Source organism: Mastacembelus armatus, chromosome 8, assembly GCF_900324485.2.
Source record: "Mastacembelus armatus chromosome 8, fMasArm1.2, whole genome shotgun sequence".
NCBI lineage: Eukaryota > Metazoa > Chordata > Actinopteri > Synbranchiformes > Mastacembelidae > Mastacembelus > Mastacembelus armatus.
Genome location: NC_046640.1, coordinates 9,182,080 through 9,204,549, shown reverse-complemented (window position 1 = coordinate 9,204,549; position 22,470 = coordinate 9,182,080). Strand labels below are relative to the sequence as shown.

Sequence of the window (22,470 nt, the reverse complement as noted above, 5' to 3'; positions counted from 1 at the left end):
ATGGCACATGTTGCAATACAGCACGAAGTGGTTTTATTCCTGTCTCGGTGCACCACTTAGTGGTGGTGCTGCTTGGCCCCTTGGTCAGTATAATTAAGCCAAGTACACTGCAGGCTGGAGTTTTTTACATCATGCAGCAAATCACAGCCGATAAATGTGATGGATGCTTTCAGTGGTGGGAGCTCTCATAGCCATCAGGCAGAGGATTGGTGTGAGCGTTGTGGAACAGTGTGTGGTTTCCGTCACCCCAGGGAAATTTCTGCAAGAAGACATCAGTGTATTAGTAAAGCCTGCGCATGTAGAAAAAAAATATTTCTATTCCTGAGTTTTGGAGCTCATCCTGCTGAAAATGGAAGAGCACAGGGGGGCAGGCGAGTTAAGACTTACAGTACCTTGGTGCGGATACGCAGGTGGGGATATGGCACAAATTCAGCTTGTTCATGCGGATGTGCAATCATCTTCATGTAGGCATTGACCATGCAGACAGCAACACCAGGACAGGCTAAAACGAAGGTCAGTATTTTCCAGGTCCTTGCTGCAGGAAATACAACAGATGGAAGTGTGTGACTGAACAAGTGAATAGTGCCTGTTAATGGGGGCACTGTAAAATGAATCTACAGCAGCTGTCTCCCTATGGAACCCACATCAATAATAAAAGATAGTTCCTGATTATTTGCCAAAGAGCATGAATCTGCAGGTCGGCTGCCAGCTCTAAGGGCCTTTAGGGTTAATGTTCAACTAAAGACCGAACTATGTGAGTCAGTTCTGCTGTGTTGAGTCTTTGATACATTTTGGTTGTGTTCCCTGTTGCATGTGTCAGGGGAGACACACTGACCTCCTCCCTCATGGCTTGATTGTGACGCAGCAGCAAACACCCGACGAGCAGCCAAGGCAGCTGGAGACAGAGACATCTGTGGAGGTCGGAGAAGGAAGAGTGTGACAAACTGGAGGTAGATACAGTTATACAGTTAAAATATCCTGCATGAATGCACATATTACTTTTGCATTAAGGAACAGGTAGTGACGGTGGATTTTAATGACTCAGATCTATGCTTTTATGTTTTCAAGTTAAGGAAGCCTTAACAAGCTTTATACTGAGCCAGATCAAAAATGATATATTTGTTATAATTTGCAGAAATCTGCCATATGTCCCTCTTTGACACACAATCCATAGAGAGTTAGGGCTGAGGTCAGGCCTACTGGTGTTGCTGTCTGTCAAGATTGGTAGTAACTGTCCTCTATGTAAAATAATAAAAAATCATATGAGAGCTTACCCTTCCTCAGTCAGGCAATAGTCACAAGGTTTTCTTATCCTCGTATTTTTCTGCTTAATATTCCTTCCTGCTTGTTTGTCCTTCAGTCTGTCCTGATCTAAACTCAGTGTGTCAAACTCCTCCCCATTTCACTCTGTCTCTTCGCCAAGAAACTAAGTTTATATTTGGTCAAGTGCAGGGGCGGGCTGATATGTGACGGTGAGGATGGGGGATGAAGTGTGTTGGTGCTGTGGGGAACTTTCAACTTGCATTACAAAAACTGATATAAACACAGTTAATAGTCTGAGTTAATACAGAGGGCTTCTCAGATTTTTATCATCTCCATTGTGCTAGCTTTCATTTTTTGGACTCAGCTGGGGAGCAGCAGTGAAATCCAGCCTGTTGTCAGAGTTGTTTGCTGAAAGCACCTGTGGCTCAGTTGTGGGTCACAGATGGAAAATACTTTTATTTATTTTTTTATTTTGCATTTTGGAATGCACTGGTGAGCTAAATCTGTAGGCCTTAGTTGACCCCTCTTACTTTTACATCTTATCAACACTGATGTTATTAATATTTAAGCCACTTAGCTGTAAGACAATCCTGTCGCACTGAGGGTATACAGTGGGTACGGAAAGTATTCAGACCCCTTTAAATGTTTCACTCTTTGTGTCATTGCAGCCATTTGCCAAAATCAAAAAAGTTCATTTTATTTCTCATTAATGTACACTCAGCACCCCATCTTGACAGAAAAAAACAGAAATGTAGAAATTTTTGCAAATTTATTAAAAAAGAAAAACTGAAATATCACATAAGTATTCAGACCCTGTGCTCAGTATTGAGTAGAAGCACCCTTTTGAGCTAGTACAGCCATGAGTCTTCTTGGGACTGATGCAACAAGTTTTTCACACCTGAATTTGGGGATCCTCCGCCATTCTTCCTTGTAGATCCTCTCCAGTTCTGTCAGGTTGGATGGTGAACGTTGGTGGACAGCCATTTTCAGGTCTCTCCAGAGATGCTCAATTGGGTTTAGGTCAGGGCTCTGGCTGGGCCAGTCAAGAACGGTCACAGAGTTGTTCCGAAGCCACTGCTTTGTTATTTTAGCTGTGTGCTTAGGGTCATTGTCCTGTTGAAAGGTGAACCTTCGGCCCAGTCTGAGGTCCTGAGCACTCTGGAAGAGGTTTTCTTGCAGGATATCTCTGTACTTGGCTGCATTCATCTTTCCTTGAATTGCAACCAGTCATCCTGTCCCTGCAGCTGAAAAACACCCCCACAACATGATGCTCCCACCACCATGTTTCACTGTAGGGATTGTATTGGGCAGGTGATGAGCAGTGCCTGTTTTTCTCCACACATACCGCTTAGAATTAACGCCAAAAAGTTCAATCTTGGTCTCATCAGACCAGAGAATCTTATTTCTCATAGTCTGGGAGTCCTTCATGTGTCTTTTGGCAAACTCTATGCGGGCTTTCATGTGTCTTGCACTGAGGAGAGGCTTCCGTCGGGCCACTCTGCCATAAAGCCCCAACTGGTGGAGGGCTGCAGTGATAGTTGACTCTGTGGAACTTTCTCCCATCTCCCTACTGCATCTCTGGAGCTCAGCCACAGTGATCTTTGGGTTCTTCTTTACCTCTCTCACCAAGGCTCTTCTCCCACGATTGCTCAGTTTGGCTGGACGGCCAGGTCTAGGAAGAGTTCTGGTCGCCCCAAACTTTTTCCATTTGAGGATTATGGAGGCCACTGTGCTCTTAGGAACTTTGAGTGCTGCAGAAATTCTTTTGTAACCTTGGCCAGATCTGTGCCTTGCCACAATTCTGTCTCTGAGCTCCTTGGGCAGTTCCTTCGACCTCATGATTCTCATTTGCTCTGACATGCACTGTGAGCTGTAAGGTCTTATATAGACAGGTGTGTGCCTTTCCTAATCAAGTCCAATCAGTTTAATTAAACACAGCTGGACTCCAATGAAGGAGCAGAACCATCTCAAGGAGGATCAGAAGAAATGGACAGCATGTGAGTTAAATATGAGTGTCACTGCAAAGGGTCTGAATACTTATGACCATGTGATATTTCAGTTTTTCTTTTTTAATGAATTTGCAAAAATTTCTACATTTCTGTTTTTTTCTGTCAAGATGGGGTGCTGAGTGTACATTAATGAGAAATAAAATGAACTTTTTTGATTTTGGCAAATGGCTGCAATGACACAAAGAGTGAAAAATTTAAAGGGGTCTGAATACTTTCCGTACCCACTGTATGTGTATATTAACTGACCTCTGTCACTGCGAAGACAACTATGGCAGCTTCATTATTTTTTATTTGGTAACAATACACATTAGCCATGATAATTTAATGTACTTAACATTTAGTTTGGTCCATTTTGACCTTACATGAAGAAATCTTTTTTAAAAGAGACTGCATTTATTTTGAAAAGAAAAAGAAAAAGCATCAAAGACCATTACAATAAGATCGACTGTCCACCAGATGGGAGTACTGTTGCAATGAGTAAACTCTTAAACACCTTTAAGACTGCTATTCTCTAGTCATTCGTGTTTAAACAGGCTCACCTCTTAGGAGTTCACTAGACTGGATCTGTTTAACTTTTTAAATAAAAATTGTGTCCTTACACACATTTGGATTCTGGCTCATCAGTCTCCACAGAGCCTGGATGTAAAAGTAATTAAATTAAATCTGCAGTAGTTATAGTTCAGTAAGTGGATGTTTTAATGCTATTTTCAAACTGTTATCACAAAAATATCTTTACAAAGGCAGTGTGTCATTTTAGTATTAATTCTTCATCAGTAATGCCTTTGTAGTCTCAGTCTGGGCAGCTTGGGGCTGCAGTGCAAACAGCAGCCGGAGCCAGCGGTGATGTCAACCAGGCCTGCAAGCAGCCAGTCTCCATGTCTAGTGCTTGTGTTATTGTAAGCAGATGTTAAGCACCATCTCAGACTGAGGACTCAGCACACAGGCATGTACTAGCAGGTAGGCACGTAGAGGTACATAATGTATGTGGGGCTGCTGAGGCAGGTGGTGCAACCTGCAGGCATCATATGATTCTGATTCTGATATCAAACCGTGGCTCCATTGTTTGCATTTGTGAGGTGGACCACACGTCTTTAGGCAACATACACCTCTGCTAACATTTAGATAAAATAATTAACCATCAAAATGAGAATTTAGATATTGTCTCATAGGTCATAGTGTATATATTATATAAAGGATTACAGTGTATTTAAAAATAGGTGCTAATTACTGCAGTAGTTTTAATTGGAGTTTTATTGTTTATTTAATGTTAATAATGAGATGATTTCATAAACAGTGTTTCCTTAAGCCAACCTAAACTCTGACGTAATGCGGAGTCCATTCTCCCATGGTGCATCGATTGTGATGGCATAAAATTTGTCATCCAGGAATACATTTTAGAGGATAAGTTAATATTTTCATTTATTTTTCATCCACAACGAGTGGATGTTCATCGTTCAGCACCCACCCTCATGTTAGCAGGATCCAGAATCTCCTGAGTGTTGCTCCAGTACTGAGCACAGCAGCTTTTTTGTTCCCAGCGTGATGGGCATCCGCACACAGAATGAAATGATTCAACCGGCTCTCTACCTGGACCTGGATAATATCAGCACATCCATCAGTGGATGTGGAGTTTGTACACACTCAGCAGCGGGAGGAAGCACTGTAGACTTAATCCAACAGAGTGCACAGAGTGGTGTGTCAATAAAACAGTGGGTAAACTATGACTCCCAACATGGAAATACATATTTATTTTCCATTAGGGCATCTATTTTGAATGTATCCTTTTATTATCATTTTGACAACACTCATTCATCTTTGTAATGATCCCAAAATGTGGGTGAATTGTGTGTAGCAAAAAAGGAAATAATAAAGGTGTTTAAACTTAGTTCACATATGTTTACCCTCCATGACTTCCCTTAACACCCACACACCCGTCTGTGTATATTTGATGCCAAGAGAAGGACAACTGTGGATTGTGTGCAATGCAGTAAGTGACTGGATGGGCTGAAAGCAGCCTGTGCCAGCTGTAACAGTCAGCCCTGTCTTTTCCCTTGTAAATCTGTGAGGCTCTCTCCTTCCTGGGAACTTACCATATTCCTGCATTTACTTCAGAGCAGCTCACATCTAAGCTCTTCATTCAATTCATAATCACTCTGGACAGAGACCCCATAGCAACCACTTTCTTGATCCTAAAGGTGCAGAGACTTTCAGGGGGGTGTCAGGCAGTTTTGGAAAACAAATATAAAATGAAAGATTGGACACGAAACATTGTTCCAATTACTAGGTACATGCTATGCTGGTACAAGTTTAAGTCTGTGTTTTAGCCTGGACTTTTTCCAGACACATCGTGATATAAAATCATTTTGGTGACAGGTTCGGTTTGAAAGTAGAGAGAACACAAGAAGTGCATTTAAAGCTGCTTTTTTGTGGAAGCAACTGTGAAAACAGAACTGGAAAATGAAATGATCAAATTTGAATCGTAAATGTCAACAGCAACTAACAGTGCTGTTTGTGCAGAACAACACAGAAGAATAGGAGCTTATGTGAGAAGGAAAATGTCATGTTGATTATTATAAAAACATGACGATATTTCTAATGGCCTGAGTGTGCCTGGGACCCTGCCTGTAGCATAGCTCTGGCTGCAAGACGTCTGAGCAAACCATGAGGAGTCTCACCATCAATATTGTCCCAGTCTGACTGAGACGGCAGGGAATTTGGAGCAATGCGTGGGCCAGTGTTACGCTACAGTGGAAACTTCCATACGCTAGATGGAACGAGAGCTCGGTGTCTGTTATTGAAGAATGGATGTTTACCTACAGTCTGACACAGCAAGAAAACCTGGCATGTTGCTAAAGTAACAGGTTTTATGTGGAAATGCACAGTACCGCTGACTGACTGCTGGGGATTGTGTTTTTAAAGCTCTTATGGTGTCACCTTCCAGCTCCTGGCCCAGAGGGTTATTTTGTGTAATGGTGAAGTGTCACCTCATCATAGACCCCATACCTGAGCAAACGTTGTGTCCACGCTGTATTCAAAACCAAACTGTAGGTCACTGTTTTGGCTGATAGGTTCAGCAGATTTTAGTCCTCGCCAACCTGCTCAGCTAGACGCAGGTTGAGCAGAAACACCTGCATGAGGATTTGTTCCAGCATGATCACTCTGTAGGTCTTTGTGTTCTTCCCACAATTTGGATATGCTACATGGACCACAACACTAATAACAAGCTCCCCTGGAGGTGGCCCACAGTGCCTTACAAGTTGGAAGAAGAAAAGTATAAATCCTCCAATAAACACAATTGCTCCAGAACACAGACTGAGAAAAAAAAAAAAATTACCAGAAAAATCACGACTGCAGTCTGAAGAGGGTGAAAGTGATCATTTTACCACTGTGAAGGTGTTTATTTTACCAAGTTGTTAATTTCATCAATATGAAAACTTTTCCACACTTCATGAAACCTCCCAGATTTGGAGATTTAGTTGAACAGATTATCACTGAACTGTTGAACAGATCATTTTTAGCTTCTTTTCAGTGCATATAATTATATTTATACCTCCAACCACCAGGTGGAGCATCTGCATTTTGAGTGGTAATTAAAGGAGCTGCTGTAATCAGGGTCAGGTGTTGCCCCTTGGAGAAACTTCCAATTTTTGACTGAACTTGTACCAGTTTGTGTTTTTGCTCATACCTGTGTTTTTGTACTTTTCTGTTTTATCTCAGTGAAACTGGAACCATGGGATACCCCATAAAAGCAACAGGTGAGCTGCGTTTTAAATCTGATTGGGAATTTTATTGAATTGACACAACGTTACTAACTTTTTAATCATTGAATTATTATCACTGTTTTCCCACATGCCCCCAGTAGTTTGGTGGCCCCAGTCCTCTACACAAACACTATGTATGTATCATTTGAATCATCTTTCAGGGGAACAAAATGGACCTCTATATGAAAATATATGTCGCTGTTTCTGTAAAGTTTAACCAACCAGCATTTGTCAGCCTTCAAAACTGTTTTAGCATATTTGGTAACTCTAAACATGATCTTGAGTTTGTCATAAACCTCCTACTGTTAACCAGCCAGGTGTGTAGGCCAAAAATATCTTAAGTCAAGTTAATCTTTTGCCCTTAAAGGACAGATAAGGACAGCGCACAAACACACAGACAACGTAGTGTTATGTATTTATTGAGGCACGCAGTGTTTCTAATATGTCAGACCACTGTGAAACTGCCATCCAGATGTGTCTCCACAGACACTGCTCTCCCTGTTCCTCATAATGTTCTCTTGTAAAGTGAGCCAACACAGTCTGTACCACCTCTGTCTTACCTCTTACAGTGATCAGCTCTTCTTTCCAAGGTTTTGACATCTCATTCTGAAAAATTCACCATATCCCTATGGATCTAATTGGATTTTATATTGGCCCTCTCAAACGTGCAGACAGAAAAACTTGTTTAAAGGTGAACCATGGGTGAAGGAGGCATGAGTCAGACGTGGGTTATGTTATTGTCTTATGCTCACTACCACCAGGGAAGACGATGCGGTGGTCTGCACATGTGACTTCAGTTTTCCTCTAGTTGCATAGAAACAACAGGCTTCTTTCAAAGCGTAACCATCATATGTGGTTCAGCAGTCAGATGTTTGCATTGAGACATAAGCATCAAGAAATAGCTGGGACCTCCCACACTATAGGATGTGAGTATGATCCAGGTGTTGGTACCATCACGGGCTAACGCTTCTCATACACAGTCTCAACAGACTGTAGTAACACACCATGTTGCCCCATAAAGCCTAGTAACAGCTGGCAGTCTGTTTAAGTGAGATTACAATGGTCTTCTGTAGAAAAGTTAATCTGTTTATACAGCAGTTTGTATGTGTGTCTGTGTATGTTTCCACGTTAAACATTTATTGATGTATATTCACTGAATGGTATGGTACACATGCACGTTCAAACACACACATTATGTAATGTTTAGTCTGCAGTTTCCAGAGATCACCAGGATATTTATGCTACTTAAACAGATTCTGTTTACTTGTCTTAATTCTTTTTCCCTTCTTGCTTTACAGTAGGAGGCAAAATGTTGACTCTATTAACAAAACCCAGCATAGACACGGCTGTTGTTAAACGGTTATTGAAACAGGTGAGTTTGTTTGACTTAAGCCCATGTGTGCACCATGCCAAGCATAGAGATGCTTAACACAGACTATGAATTTTTAGGTGCTGGAGAAAATTCAGAATCTCACTTCCTTTGTGTGTGTGTGTGTATCTTCAGCTAATGGAATTGGACCAAAATGGGTCTTTGGCTTTGTCTAATAGGACCACTGTGTGTTCAGAGGGCAGGACTGGCCAGTGGGAGTGTATTGGGGAGAAAACTATATAAAGACACCATGGGCTGTGATCCTTTAAGTACCCATCTTTCTATCTGTCCATCTGTTGCTCTTTCTGATCTTTGTCAGTGCTGCTTCATTTTTTTTGTCCCCAGTCTCCTCCATCATGCTGGTTCGAGCTCTGCTTCAGACCTCGCTGGTTCTATGGTTGGTTCAGCAAACTCTGCAAGGAGGTAAGAACACGGCATATACATAAATAAAGACAGAACACCAGTTTTATACCAAAGAAAATCATTTTCTGAACACTTTTCTCAGGTTTTTGTCAAATCTGAGATGATAGATTTGTCATAACTCAGTCTTTTACAGACATTTGTTTTCATCTTATCTTCAAAACTCCTTTAGCACAAAAATACCAATTTATGTTGTTAATTTCTACACTGGCATCTAATGCAAGTTACAATATAAGTGTCATCACCTACAAATCATCAGATTTATCTGATTTTTTTTTTTTTGATACTCACCCTTTTTGTGAGACGTTTTTTGGTTGACAAAAACTTTGTGTACAATCATTGGGTTCAAATACAGTATTTTTACAAATATGGGCTATTTGTTGAAATAAGCTATTGTACTTTAAAAATCAAAGTACAGTCTGGGCAAGTTGCATCAACCTTTTTTTTGTAATTTTGCATTTGTATGTAGCTATATGTATATTTATATCACATCATGCAGTAGCTTTAAAACTTATAACTGATGTGATCAAAGAGCTTATCATGCATATGACAAAATATGTGATGTCATACTGTCGAAGCTCGGATGCATCAGTGCGTCCAGTGACTCACTCTCACTTACTTGTTAAATATCATGTCTGTGAGATTGATGGAGAAAAACATACTGGACTATGTGAGCCGCGGACTCCACCATTGGTCATCCTGCCAAGCCACTGCGGTTTTTATTATCTTGTGAATCAAAAGTTGTGATGAAAAGGTGGCAGAGGCAGGCAAAATCTGACAGCCAATCGTGAGAAGAACTAAAAGACTCCACACAGTGGCTACATTTCGTCTCATCTCTGGTTACTTCAATGGATGTCTGTCTCTGTCTCCATTCAGGTTGCTGTATTAACAAAACACCGTGCTGATAATACGTTTAGCAGTTACCACCTCTTATCTGCTAAACTGCAGAATTAATTTCTATGTACTTTTGAATGTAATAAACCATAGTTTTTTATGTATAATGTGTGAAAATTGACATATTCAATTTTAATAATTGTGAAGAGTAAATTTCCACCAGCGTTGATGTCAAAATGTTATCTTTTCCAATTTTAATCAGGTGTTAAGCCTCAAAGTGTGTCCTGGGGGAGAGTTCTGCCAGCCAGAGGTATGTCCCTTACTTCTTAATTTCCCCAAGCAAGTATGTGTTTATTATCTGGTAAACTGGGGAACAGGGTTTGGATTAGCCACAGATCAATGAGACAACAGATGTTTTCCTCATGCATCTCTCCTTGTCCTGTCTGTTTTTTCCTCAGGTGTTGGAGTAAAACCTGGAGGTCGGTGCTTTTCTTAGCATTATCACTCAGCAGTTAACAAAGTCCATAATACGTGTTTTTGTAGGTTTGTGCATGCGCAAGTGTGTAGCTTTATTAGATGCCACTCGAGATATTGGGTCCCATGAAAGAATATAATTTGAGGCCCTGCACATTGTTCTATATATGTCTCATGTGCCCCTGTAAATCCTGGTAACTATTAAAGTTTACATAGCGTTTTCAAGCTTACCATATATATTTTTGAGCTATTTAACTGTAACAGTGCATTATATTTTATAGGCATAGTGTAATAAATATACACAAAGGAACTGACAAATGTAGAGAAGTAAAGAGTTCTACATCTGTCTGAAGTTTAGCAGTAATACTATGAAATAATACGCTGTAAATCATAAATACCTTATATAAGGTAAATGTAAATGTTTATCTTCCACCACTAACCAGTTCTTTTTCTGTTTTATTGCAGGTACAGGTGCACTAGGAGCACTGGGGAGCCGATATGGTACCAAAGCAATGAAGACTGGAAGTATGTTTAAGTCTGTCTAAATTTCTGCAAACTATATGGTCTTGATTTTATATTGACTTCAGATAAATCCTATTTGTATTTTTCTAAATCCTAGTTGGCCGTTATCCAGGGGCTCAGCTTGGTGTTGGTAAGTCGTCTTATGGATGAATCTTTATGCAGTGCAGGTTGTAACATTAGTAAACCTGTAACTCTATTTCTCAGAGGTAGGACACAGAGAAGAGCTGTGGAAAGGAAAATGTTGAATCAACAAACAATCTTGTCAAATTGTGTTCCCTTTATTGTTTTCATAGGGGGTTACAGAGCTCTTGGATTAGGAGGTAGAGCAGGACTAAGGCAAGGTGGATATGGCGCCCAGGTACCCTATGGTACGACAACTTAACCATTTCTAAAACCCTCTGAGTCTTTTTTATTATTGCTTTGCTGCTGGTTGTTAAGTATTGATACGCCCCATGTGGTTACCAACACATTTTTCTTGTGATTGAAGGTGCCAACCTGGGCACAGGATTGCCACTGGGAACTGGGCTTGGAAATGGACTGGGATTAGGCCAAGGAGGCAAACGTGGTAAGGCTGACATATAACGGTGAAGATGTCATCTACCAGTTGATATTTCATATAAATTAAATTTAACCCCTGCATGTATAGATCTGAATCCTCAAAGGCAAATCTTTATCAGGACTCGTTTTAGACAAGCAGCCATAATCAACATTTGTAGAAGATACAACAAATCTACAATTTTATTCAATGACAAGTGTGACAGGTAAAAGCCTGGCTTGATTTTAAAAAACAAACAAACTACCTACTGTCATTACTGCAGAGATATTAAATATTCCTGAAAACCTGATATCTTTATTATCTCCTTGCTATAAGCAGTGAAAACTCTGTTATCTGCCAAAGTTACTATAGTTCTGATTATGACACATGACCAATGTCTGTATTTATGTTTTTTGTTTGTGCTTTTTGCATTGGGCTGACCAAACCACACTCACACAATCAGATTATATGTTAATCTCTTTATTATCAATAACTAAGGCTGTTTCAGCCTATGATTTAACTGTGGTCGCTGTTTATTTAATAATGAATATTTAATGTCTTGCTTCATATTTTAAGTGAAGTTTACAAAAAAAAAAAATTTTAGGCTTGTTTTTACTTCACACTCAGCATCAGAAATCAGTCTATTCTGAGGACAAATCCTTGGCAGAAAACTGTCAAGGCTGATCTGAAATCAGAAATTCATGTCACTCTTGCTTCCTTCAATAAGTGTTTATATAAATATGTTTATCTTTGTCATTGCTAATATTCAAGCAAATTATTGCTGTATTTTCTTGTTATTGGCATAATATTAAAGCAAGTGATCAATAAAGAATAAAAGTAGTTTCTGTTGTTTTGCTGCCTGGAGGATCAGTGCAATATGTTTGCAGAGGAAGGAGGTGAAGATGTAAACAAATCTTACATAAACAGTTTATTCAAGTCTTTCTAAACTGAGAGTAATTCTGTGGTTTTGCAATTTTGCAGTTTATGGTGCTGGCCTCGGCACTCTACCAGGTAAGTAATGACATGCTTTGTTCCATGATTCCCTCATGCTGTTTGCACAAATGTCAGTATACTCCCCCTGTGATTGTTAGTTTGATAAATCTCAGCTAAGTGGCACTCTGTCTATGAACAGCATGTATGGAGCCTATTGCATCTCAACAAATAAATGATGTGTCCTTGTAAAACAGAGAAAAGCGCAGGGCATTAGTGAGATATTCAGAGTGCTTGTCAAATGTAAAGATTTGTTCCATGTCCTCTGATCTTGGCCCTTTGTTTTCGGTCCAGGATATGGGGCTTTCGCTGGCATTGGCTACCCTGGAGCTCGACCAGGTAAAAGATCAATCATGTCTTACCTCATTGCTTCTTTAATTTCTAATTTGTATCCCTAAGGATATTTTCTCATATCCTTCACTTATGCTGCCATGAGTAAACGCCAGGTCTGTCAGGTTGCACAGAAAATAATGTGATTATCAGACTGTTTATTGCATGCTGAGGAAGCCAGGTCTTTCAAAGCTCTGTCCAACATTTGTTCTGATCCACTGAACTGAGAGCATTTTATTTTATTGGCTCCTCCACCAGAGTAAATACTGCAGACCAGCCTGGCCCTAGTGCTGGTCTGGGACTTTCTGTCAGTTAGCCTGTTGAAATCAGTGCTAGTCCCTGCTGTCATTAGATATGGAAAGACTGGACAGAGGACTGAGTATCAGTCCCAAAGAGTAACCAAATCTTAGCAAACCCTACATCACAGTCACCTGTGGATTTTCAGTTTTTAGTGCAGGTCTCTTTGTGCTGTGTTATATTCAAGCTTGGTTTTGTGTGCATGAAATGACATACAACTGTTGTAATATTCCTGTGTTTTATTTTGTGTGCTCAGGGCAGATTCACATGCTGATGCTTGACTGTGTGTCAGACTGTATGTGTTGCATGCTGCATGAGTCCCTCAGGTCTAACTACCACAGCATCAGAGTTAATGAGAGTTGATGTGTGTGGAGTCCTCAGTGCTTTGGTTTACAAAAACGAGATTAGACACTACAGCTGCAGTGATGGCTCGATGAATTGATCAACTGTTCTGATGACGCTAATTAAGGTTTTAGGTCATTCTAGCTTCTTAATTGTTTGCAGGTTTTCTTTTGTCTTGTGAATGTAATCCTTAATATCTCAAGACATTGGAATATCTCATCTTTGGCTGTACTGATTACTGTAAGATACACACTAATAGATTAAACTTGAAATAGTATGACGATAATACTCTGACTGCGAAACCTGTATTTTTCTCCATTAAGTTTTTAATCAGTTTTTTCACATTGTGTCTGGGGTTACTATGAGCCAAGACATTTTTATTTTACTCTGGTCACAGCTCTGGTTCTGGTTTGCAGTAATTGTTACAGTGTGCATGTGCGTGATGAGTGAAACTGTGTTGTAAAAGCTGAATTGTTTCAGATAACTACCATTTCTAATTTCAAACTTAGAACCTACAGGTGTAAGACAGCCTGTAGGTTTCTGCTTTCATACCCAATCAGTTGTCTTTGTCAGACACTGATGAGTCAAGTGGTGTCTTCTACGTTCATATTACCTGCTGAAGTGACCTAAATCCCTGTTTCTGACTCAGATCTGATCTTTTCATCAATGTGTGAGGCCAAACTAAGTTTTTTTTTTTTAACTTTTCACTCTTCTGTGCATGCCCGTGCTGCCATTTGTCAAAAAGATCAGATCGGACTAAAATGACTGGAACTGAGCACTAAGGCCTGTAATGTGAACGTAGCTTTAGTCCTGTGCTGTAAAACTGGTGAGATCTTTGGCTTTTCAACAGTTTGGCAACATTTTGTTGTCATGTGCTGAAGTCATTGCTCTGATGCAATGACAGGTGCTATGGGTGTCCTCTAAAGTGTGGCTTCATAATGGACGTTGTCTTGTCTCCATTTGAAATACCTCCATTTGAGTACTGGTTACTCTATGGAAAATGTGTTTTACTGCATTGAGTTGAAATATCGAACACTATTTTTGCCACTGGCCACTACAGTGTGCATCCTCAAAGAAACACTTTTGTCTCTGAGCCACCAAGAAGTCATGAATACGAACTGATTTCTCTGCCAGGTGTGTCTGCAGCAGATTTGGGTGGACCTGGGCTGGCCCTGGGTCAAGCTGTTCAAGATCTGAGGAGAAAAAACAGCAGAGCACTTGGCTTCTTGAATGGAAACAGAGACAGAACTCTGCCAATGGAAAGAGGCAGAATTTCTGGTCCTACAACACCTGAATTACAGGCTGGAGGAGAGGTCAAAAGCCTCAATCCAATAATTAAGTCATCAAGTCTGCCTCTTGATAAAAAGAGCAAAGAACTTGAACTGGCTGTTACGGGAAGAGAAGATTATGATCCCATGGTCTTGAAAAGAAAGAGCGCTACGAGCCTTGGAGCCGCAGTGACAGATGGAGGTGTAAGACAGCAATTGCCTCTTGAAAGAGATGATATCAGAATCTCGAGCTCTGCTTTATCTCAGGGGCAAAAGACAAGAGACTTTGATTCATCTATTCAACGCAATCAACAAGCTCAAAGCTGGGGACCCACTAGCCATCTGTCAGGTGCACTGGAGAGTTTAGTGGCTCAGCCTCATGTTGGTAAAGGCAACAAACATCTTGGACATGCAACTCCACAGGCACAAGAAGAGAAAACCTATCTACTGCCACGTTCACAAGCTCAGGATGTCAGAGGCCACATAGTCTCTCTTCCCCAGGGTCAGGAGTCTAGAAACTATTTTTCTGCTGTAGCGGACAGGCAGGGTGGACAAGAACTTTCACTCCATGGGACAATTGCTCTAGAAGACCTTGGTCATGGGTCTCTAAATTTGCATGTACAAGGAAAGGAAAGATATGGACCTGTGATACCTGGTTCAAGTGGAGTTCAAGGTTTAGGTATTGCCTCAGTAAGGGGGCAGGAAGCTAAAGGCTTAACTGCTGATGGTCAGAAAGGAAAGTTCCTTTCGAATGCTGAACGTGATGCCATAGAGCCGAAGGCTCTCAGTGTCCCAGGGCACACTGGGAGGAATAACCAAGCAAAAAGTAAGAGCAAGCTTTGTCTTTTTTACACCATCTAAATGTCTCCTTCTATTTCATATTGGTCTTTTTTTTTTTTTTTTTTTTTTTTTTTTTTTTTCAGGGTAATAAATATTTATCTTTTGATATTCTGTTGGCGTATCACCCCACCTCTTCTTTTATCCTATATATGTATTTAGTAATGCCATCATTTTGTTTAGGCGGCTGTCATCTTTGCAAAGTACTGTGTGTAAAAAATTTATTTTCACAGGACTCTTCTGAAAAAAAAAGAAATAAAAAAACAACGCTGTTATTTTTTATTTTTGCACCTTGGTGGGAGATAAGCTCTCTGCATGATGGCAGCTGTTCTGATTATTCCCTGCTTAAAATTCACACAGCTCTGTCTGTATTTGGCTGTTTGCAAGATGTGATCAGAAATGTGCAGCTTTTAAGGTGCGGTGTGTGTCTGAGACAGTCAATAATCATCTTCAGGATATGAAAATGAAACCGGAGGTGACAACAGTGTTGAGGAAAGAAATGGTAAATCAGTATGTGCCTTAATACCTTTGAAATAATGACTTCCAGATCATGGCAGGGGAGCTGGAGTAGCACCAGCAGCACTTTAAATCTGTTAACCTGTTGTCTGCATGTGTATTCATTAGTATGTCCTACATGTTTGCAAAGATAAGGAATCATAGAAATCATAAAAGTTCTGATAGATTTTAAAAAAGAAATATGATCAGTTTTCTGATCCAGGGAATTAATATCTCTCTCTCTCTCTCTCTCTCTCTCATGTGTCTGGACTTTTGGTACTTTTGTCAGGCTGAGTCACTTAATGCCTGAAGCTGTGGGTTATGTTGCTTTTATTCCAGCTGATTGTCTCTTATTAACAGGTCAGAGTTATGATGAAAGGATGAACTACAAATTCAAATGCTTGTTTTTCTCCATTGAATAATATGTTTTTAAGTAGTAGTCTACATTCTATAATACTCATTCTACTCTAAGTAGTTGTAGTACTTATAGTAACCCCTCCACCAATACATCACTGTGTCATTGTGTGTCTGTCTGGTTTACCTTTGGCTGCTGGTGCCTCAGGTTGTCACATACTGTTATTTTGAATGTTCAGTATCTGGTGTTTTTGGATTCAGTCCAGGATAGTCACTGCCCAAATAGTGCTAAAAACCACTAAACCATAACAACACTGTAGATGTTTCTTGTGTGTCTCTTGTGTCTCCCAGTCAGCTACATGTATGAAATGTATATGGAAACTCCTAAATGAAGAGGAAGGTTGTAATTTTCCCAAATGAATTGTGAAGTTGTATTGATATGTGATATTTGGCTTTATAGTGAGTGGTGACATTAGTGTTAAATCAGAAGTCATATAAATAACTTGTGATTTTGCTGAGCTTGCAGTGACTTTCTCCACAGGTTATGTTGGTGGAGCAGGAAACTACTTGGGAGCGAGCCTGGGCCCTGGGGCCTATGGACCAGGTAACATGGGCCACTGATGACACAAGAAAATTCCTTTGTAGCATGTTGACATGTATTTTCACTTTCTGAGATCAACATGTACATGTACTCCCTACAGGTTTGGGACAGGGAGTGTATCTGGGTGGTGCAGCTGGCAAACTTGGAGGTAAGCATGTACATTTTCCTTTGCGATTCTTTTTTTTTTAAATTGTGATTGAGGGATTTATGTGTTAATTTTCCTTTTGTAATGTTTCCTAACTCCAAACTCTCTCTAAAATAAATCTTAGCTCCTGCTGCACTTGGACAGGGTGAGTATCCCCAAGGTGTTGTCAGCTGTGAGGCTGTGGATAATCTTTGTTTCTTCGGCCTGTTCTCCCTCAGTCTTTGCTGGAAATCTTGATTCTTAAAGGAATAGTTCCACATTTTGGGGAATGTGCTTATTCACTTTCTTGCCAGATTGATTTCACCAAGGCTAGATGTTTGTGGTGAAATTATAATGGGAATGGAGGCATGGACTCACGTATGGTAGACATCAGAAAATTAGCTGCTTTCCCTTTTAAACCAATCATTTGCTTGTCAGTAGAAAAAAAAAAGGAGTGTGAGATCATCTTCACTTTGCTTTTAAAGTCACGCAAGAAGCTGCTTCATTATCTTCCTCTTTTTTCTGGGGAATAATTGATAGTGCTTTTTAAAAAGCAGAAGACAACAATAAATAATTAGCAGTACTCACACAACATTTCAGTCATCTCCAAACTGTCTGCACGTGAATCTCTTCAGTCAAGGAAATAACTGTAGCTTTAGAAAGATGTTTCATATTCACCTATCAGCCAGCACATTATGACCACCAGACTAGTACAGTGCACACAGGAGTCAATGTTGCCACTAGAGATAATTATTTTAGACACATCTAACAGCCTCTCCAGTCTAGTTGTGCTGTCGCCACTATAGCTGCTGAATGTTTCTCTTCATAGACACCAATATGCTGTATTTCTCATTTTCACCCATTTAAAACAAGATTCAGGCAGTTTTCAGTCTCCTAAACAAGCCCTGCTCATCGCTGTTTGACCCTTGTCATGTGACATTGTAAAGAGATAATTAGTGTTAATGACTTTACCGGTCAATGGTCATAATGTTATGGTGGATTGGTGTATCTCTCAGGATAAATTGTTACATATTGCAGAAATAGTGACCATTGGTGTGTCTTGTGCGTTATGTTTGGACAGGCTATGGTGAGGGAACAACAGGATACCTGGGTGCTGTAGCAGGCAATGGCTTTGGTAAGTGGGAATTCAAATCCTCCCAGTAAACTGTGCTCTGCAAGTTACTTAGGGGAACATAGAAGATAACAAACAACTTTAACCTTGAAACATGAGTGGTCTGCCTGTGAGCATCATTTGAAATTCTTTTTGTTGTCAGAGGAAATCTTCTTTTAAGACAGACTGATCCTTTGAGCTTTCTGACTTTCTTTGTTCTGTCGTCTGTGTAGGTGGAGATGCTGGTGCAAAAGCTTTGTCTGCAGGTACTGGGCATGTCTCTCTTGAACGCTTGCTTTAGTTTTGTTACGTGGTGCAGTCAGAAATTTTGCAAATAGCAAAGAATAGAAAAGATTAGATTTAAAATTCATGTTTTAAATGCAAATATTTTTAACATAAAGCTCTGTTATCTCTCAACAGGTTATGGAAATGGCTACGGTGACGGCTATGGAGCTGGTGAGTGAGTGGTTAAAACAAAAAGGCAGAGGAAAGGGGGCACTCTGTCTACTTACAGAGCCAAAAGCTCACAGACATAATTATAATGCTAATTAGGACTGTGTTTCAGGGCTTGGTTACCCTGCAGAATTAGCTGATGGTGGTGAGAGCAAAGCAGGGAAGCGTGAAGGTAACCATTTTCAGGTGTAATAAGCTGCTGAAACCCATCACAGGTGATGGCACTAACCTGTATGCTTAACCTGCCACAACTGAAAAAATAAGAGGCCAAGAGGATTAAACACCCCTTTTGCTAAACACATCCTCTTCTGTCCACTGGGTGTCGCTATTGTCTCTTATTATTAGAAGCTGACCATTTTAACCCATGGTTTCTGATTTCCTGCTCCTCTGAATGCTGTCATACAATTTCTCACAGGTTTCATGTGAATCAGTTAAAGAGGAAATGGTGTCTGACTAATATTTTCTTCTGGTTTTCAGCCCTTGGTACAGGAGGCTATGCTGGACAGGTCCAGGGGGCGTATGGTAAGAGATTTATGGATGGAGCAGCATCAGAGATGACAGTCTATGTTCCCTTGGTCACAGTACACCCACAAACAAAGCGCCAAATAGAAATATTAGAAAGAACTGACAGCTACACATTTACGTTCACAAAATTCAGATTAAACTGGTGGATAAGAATAACAATCGTGCTCTGCCTGTCATACAAAGCTGCAGGATCGCTAATATTTTCAGTTGGTTTATAGTAACTTATGAGTTTATTGTTTTATTATTAAACACCTACACCTGAAAATTAAAATTAATCCCTCTACTTTGCTCTTCAACATTTCACCCAAGCCTCTAATTCACCAACAAGAGGCCTGTATAAATATCGTTTCCATGATGTTTGAAAGTTTATCACTAAAAGTCCTGTTGTCTAATTTCAGGAGGCCTTGGTACAGGACTGGAATCAACCGGTGGCAAATATGGTGAGCAGCACTGACATGACCTCATCCTTCTGTCACACTATTAGTGAAGGGGCTTCTGATGCTGCAGCTTTTCATGCATGAGTCAGTCTGGAACTAGTGGCTCACACAGAGATGGTCGTAGGCCATGCATTTACAAAGGTGAGAAGAGACAAGCTATGAGTCACTTTGACAATCTGACTTTTTTCCTGCAGGTGGAGGAGCCGCTCAGGTTCCTTATGGCAATGCACCAGTGATTCCTACTGGACTGGAGGGTATGAGCTGCATGTCATTTGTAAACATAATCTTTGTAAAACAGAATACATTTGTACTACACATCATTGTAAGTTATATCAAACCTAAGTACGTTATAAGAATTCTGCCATGGCCAAACTAAAACACTAATTTCTAATTGGTTTAGCAGGTGTCCAGGTAAACGCAAAGGGTTGGGTCAACAGTTTGACCTTGGTTCAACATCAGTTTGACACTTAGATTGTCACATTTCTACAGTTAAAAGGCAACAGTACATAAATCACTATACAACTGCAAATAGTTGTTTTTGTTGTAAACTGACACATTTAGATGAGATAAGATACTTGAAATTAAGTCACATTATTGGTGTGATGGTTCAGTCCCAGTTTGAGAGGTTTTCACGATGCTCTACGATAAAATATCTTTTAAAAAAAAAACTGACAACCCAGGAAATGTGCAAAAGCACACATTTTCATTTTGTTGCCTCTTAGTTTGCCACAACTGCCAGAGCAGCGCTCATATATTTGAAGAAAACAAAAGGATTTGTCATCTCCTTAGGTGATAGTGGGTACTCGTCTGCTACTCAACAGCTCAGCCTTGGTGCTGAAGACACCAAAACCACCAACACTTAGAGTGAGAAGGTGTGATGGAAAAAGTACAGAGGGGTGTTGGCTAGTTTTTGTTTAACCAGGTAAATCCCACTGAGGTTATAGCCTGAAAATGCGAACTAAGAAGACAAACAATAAGCAAAATGAATCATTTTCCATAAATTTTAGATCTCTCATGAACACAAATACTTTTCTTATTATTTCTTTCTTTCCCATTTCTTATTGCACTATGGACCATACAGCCGATATACTCCTGAAATATGGCTGTGATACATGGCTTTTCTGTGTGTTGTATCTTTCTGTGCACTAATCCTGTACGTTACGAATCTTTACTGTTAAGTCCAAGTATCTACTGGTTTTGTGTAATTTCAGGAGCTGGGCCAGGATATGGAGCTCAGCAAGCAGGTGAATTTACATCCACTCTCTCACAACAGACGCACATGTTGTTTCCCACAATGCACAACTTTGTGTGCTTTTGCCACAGCAGTGCATAAAAATTCAGTTTACAAAGAGGTTTGCATAAACTAGACATTAAGTATATTTACTATTGGTATGTTCTTAATAATTGAGATCATTTTAGCAGTGCATGTTTCTTGAAATCAAAATTGCCTATTTCTGCCTATAAATTCTTTTTCATATGTTTGACAAGGTTATGGTGCACAGCTAGGGGCGACTCAAGATGCCTTGGGTAAGCATGAAAACACAAGATTTCCTCATAAGCTTCCATTTTGCTGCGCAACAATTAATTTTTATACATTTTGCATGTGTTTTATTATTACTGAGCTTTCAGACAAACACATTGTCCTGAGCAAAACGAACAAAGTAAACCAGTTCCTGGAACATGCACTCTATACTCCCAGTTGTGCTTTTAACATGCTCTGAACATGTACTTTTTATCTAAATTGCTTTTGTACAAAAAGTACAACAGCATGCATTATGGATTATTTTCCACTCAAGGGCATGGAGCCTGCATAGTGATTTCGCTGAATCCACTAATAAAAATCCAAACCCCCTTTCTTTGCAACGTTTAACCAGGCTGTCATACCTCTTTGTCTTACTGCTGCTGCTTCCTTATGGGCACTTTTATAACATGGAACTGGTTGATCCTTTCACAGGAGAGCACGCTGGAAAATATGGTGGCGTGAACGGTGCCCTTGGAAATGGATACAAAGGTGAGTGAAGTTAGTGTATGAAGGACCAATTAAAGCATAATTCACGTATCTTATTGAAAAAGCTTTCACTAGTGCATTCAAAATAAAACTCAAGAATTAGTTACGGTAGAAACCTGTGTACAGATTTGTGTGGTTTTGTTGTGACCTCGTCTTTTCCTGAGTTTCTTTGCGTCTTGTCTTTAACCAGGTTAATTCATATGGCCTGGACTGCTTCAAGTGGATCATTTCCATACTGTCTTTTCTGTAACGTGTTTTTGAAGCTTTTTTTTTTTTTTGTGTGTGTGTGTTTCACTTCCTTTTGTCCCATTGTGTTGTTTTACCTTAGATTTTATTTTTTTTCCCCTCACCCCTTATCTTTCTCTAGAAGTGGACATATGTTAGCCACATCTGTGTTGCTGATCCAAAACCAGCAGTGCCCCACTGATCAAAGCTGAAAAATCAGTGGTGAACATAAAAAGACAAATGCAAGAAAATTGTCTGTGTTTGAAAATGAATGTTGAAATGGAGCATTGACAGTTTAAATCAAATAAATTATGTCATATCATGCTGAAAAGCTTCTGAGTGGTTTACTTGACTACACTGTTGTATTTAATAGCACAAGCAAGGTCTCATGCGTACACAGGAAGTTTTACCACTTCCTTTGTCATGTTGGGCAAAGCTAAGACAAGCAGAACACAAAAGTTTAAATCGAAACTAATAAGAAACAAATACTACAGACTTGACATGTTTTGCTGTTATTGTGGTTAAACATCAAAATTCACCAAATAACAATGTGATTAAAATACATAGAACACAATAATATATGTTATATATGTTTGTATAGAAAACAAAATGCTTGCACAGTAAATGGTAAATCCTCAATATAAATAAATGACCACTATGTGATACGAATATACAGATACATAAAACAACGACGCTATGTTTTCTGTCATAATGCTCAGTTATAGAACACACTTCTGTTTTTTGAATCTTGCTCGTGCTCATTTCTGAAACCCTTAGACCCCAGAGGGTTAACAAAGCTCTGCTCTCAAACACAAACCATTCAGTATACACACACTGGAAACTGGGCAACTGACTTAAATGTAACATAAGCAGAAACTGAACATAC

The 22,470-nt window shown here is 39.8% G+C and overlaps 2 protein-coding genes across 6 annotated transcripts; one reads left to right on the top strand and one right to left on the bottom strand.

Annotated features, from left to right (window-relative positions):
• Positions 1-16: 16 nt before the first annotated feature.
• cox6a2 (cytochrome c oxidase subunit 6A2) lies at positions 17-1,417 on the bottom strand. The gene is made up of 4 exons (XM_026324651.2): positions 1,275-1,417; positions 836-911; positions 393-535; positions 17-259 (listed from the first exon to the last, which is right to left on the bottom strand). Exons 2-4 carry the CDS (start codon positions 909-911, stop codon positions 170-172), a joined length of 309 nt encoding a protein of 102 aa, XP_026180436.1. The 5' UTR covers positions 1,275-1,417; the 3' UTR covers positions 17-169.
• LOC113140701 (glycine-rich cell wall structural protein 1.0) lies at positions 813-21,673 on the top strand. 5 transcript variants are annotated; one of them, XM_026324646.2, is made up of 25 exons: positions 813-950; positions 6,990-7,027; positions 8,748-8,825; positions 9,919-9,966; positions 10,115-10,135; positions 10,596-10,655; positions 10,750-10,782; positions 10,946-11,020; positions 11,140-11,217; positions 12,169-12,198; positions 12,472-12,516; positions 16,642-16,704; positions 16,802-16,849; positions 16,971-16,991; positions 17,907-17,960; positions 18,170-18,202; positions 18,357-18,392; positions 18,502-18,561; positions 18,867-18,911; positions 19,313-19,354; positions 19,546-19,605; positions 20,563-20,595; positions 20,840-20,878; positions 21,306-21,362; positions 21,550-21,673. In XM_026324646.2, exons 2-25 carry the CDS (start codon positions 7,003-7,005, stop codon positions 21,552-21,554), a joined length of 1,089 nt encoding a protein of 362 aa, XP_026180431.1. In that variant the 5' UTR covers positions 813-950; positions 6,990-7,002; the 3' UTR covers positions 21,555-21,673. The 5 variants fall into 5 exon arrangements, with proteins under 5 accessions (XP_026180431.1, XP_026180432.1, XP_026180430.1 ...); XM_026324647.2 differs by lacking the exon at positions 21,550-21,673 and adding an exon at positions 8,332-8,405 and having other exon boundaries at positions 21,306-21,498; XM_026324645.2 differs by lacking the exon at positions 21,550-21,673 and having other exon boundaries at positions 21,306-21,498.
• The last annotated feature ends 797 nt before the right edge of the window (positions 21,674-22,470 follow it).

What these genes read in the sequence shown, in the direction of transcription:
- cox6a2 (XM_026324651.2), bottom strand. Translation starts at nt 911, where the DNA reads ATGTCTCTGTCTCCAGCTGCCTTGGCTGCTCGTCGGGTGTTTGCTGCT. An exon ending in ATCAAGCCATGAGGGAGGAG is followed by an intron (nt 536 to 835) that starts GTCAGTGTGTCT and finishes TATTTCCTGCAG; the next exon opens with CAAGGACCTGGAAAATACTG. An exon ending in ACCTGCGTATCCGCACCAAG is followed by an intron (nt 260 to 392) that starts GTACTGTAAGTC and finishes GTCTTCTTGCAG; the next exon opens with AAATTTCCCTGGGGTGACGG.
- LOC113140701 (XM_026324645.2), top strand. Translation starts at nt 7,003, where the DNA reads ATGGGATACCCCATAAAAGCAACAG. An exon ending in AGGGGCTCAGCTTGGTGTTG is followed by an intron (nt 10,783 to 10,945) that starts GTAAGTCGTCTT and finishes TTGTTTTCATAG; the next exon opens with GGGGTTACAGAGCTCTTGGA. An exon ending in CTACCCTGGAGCTCGACCAG is followed by an intron (nt 12,517 to 16,641) that starts GTAAAAGATCAA and finishes CTTTCTCCACAG; the next exon opens with GTTATGTTGGTGGAGCAGGA.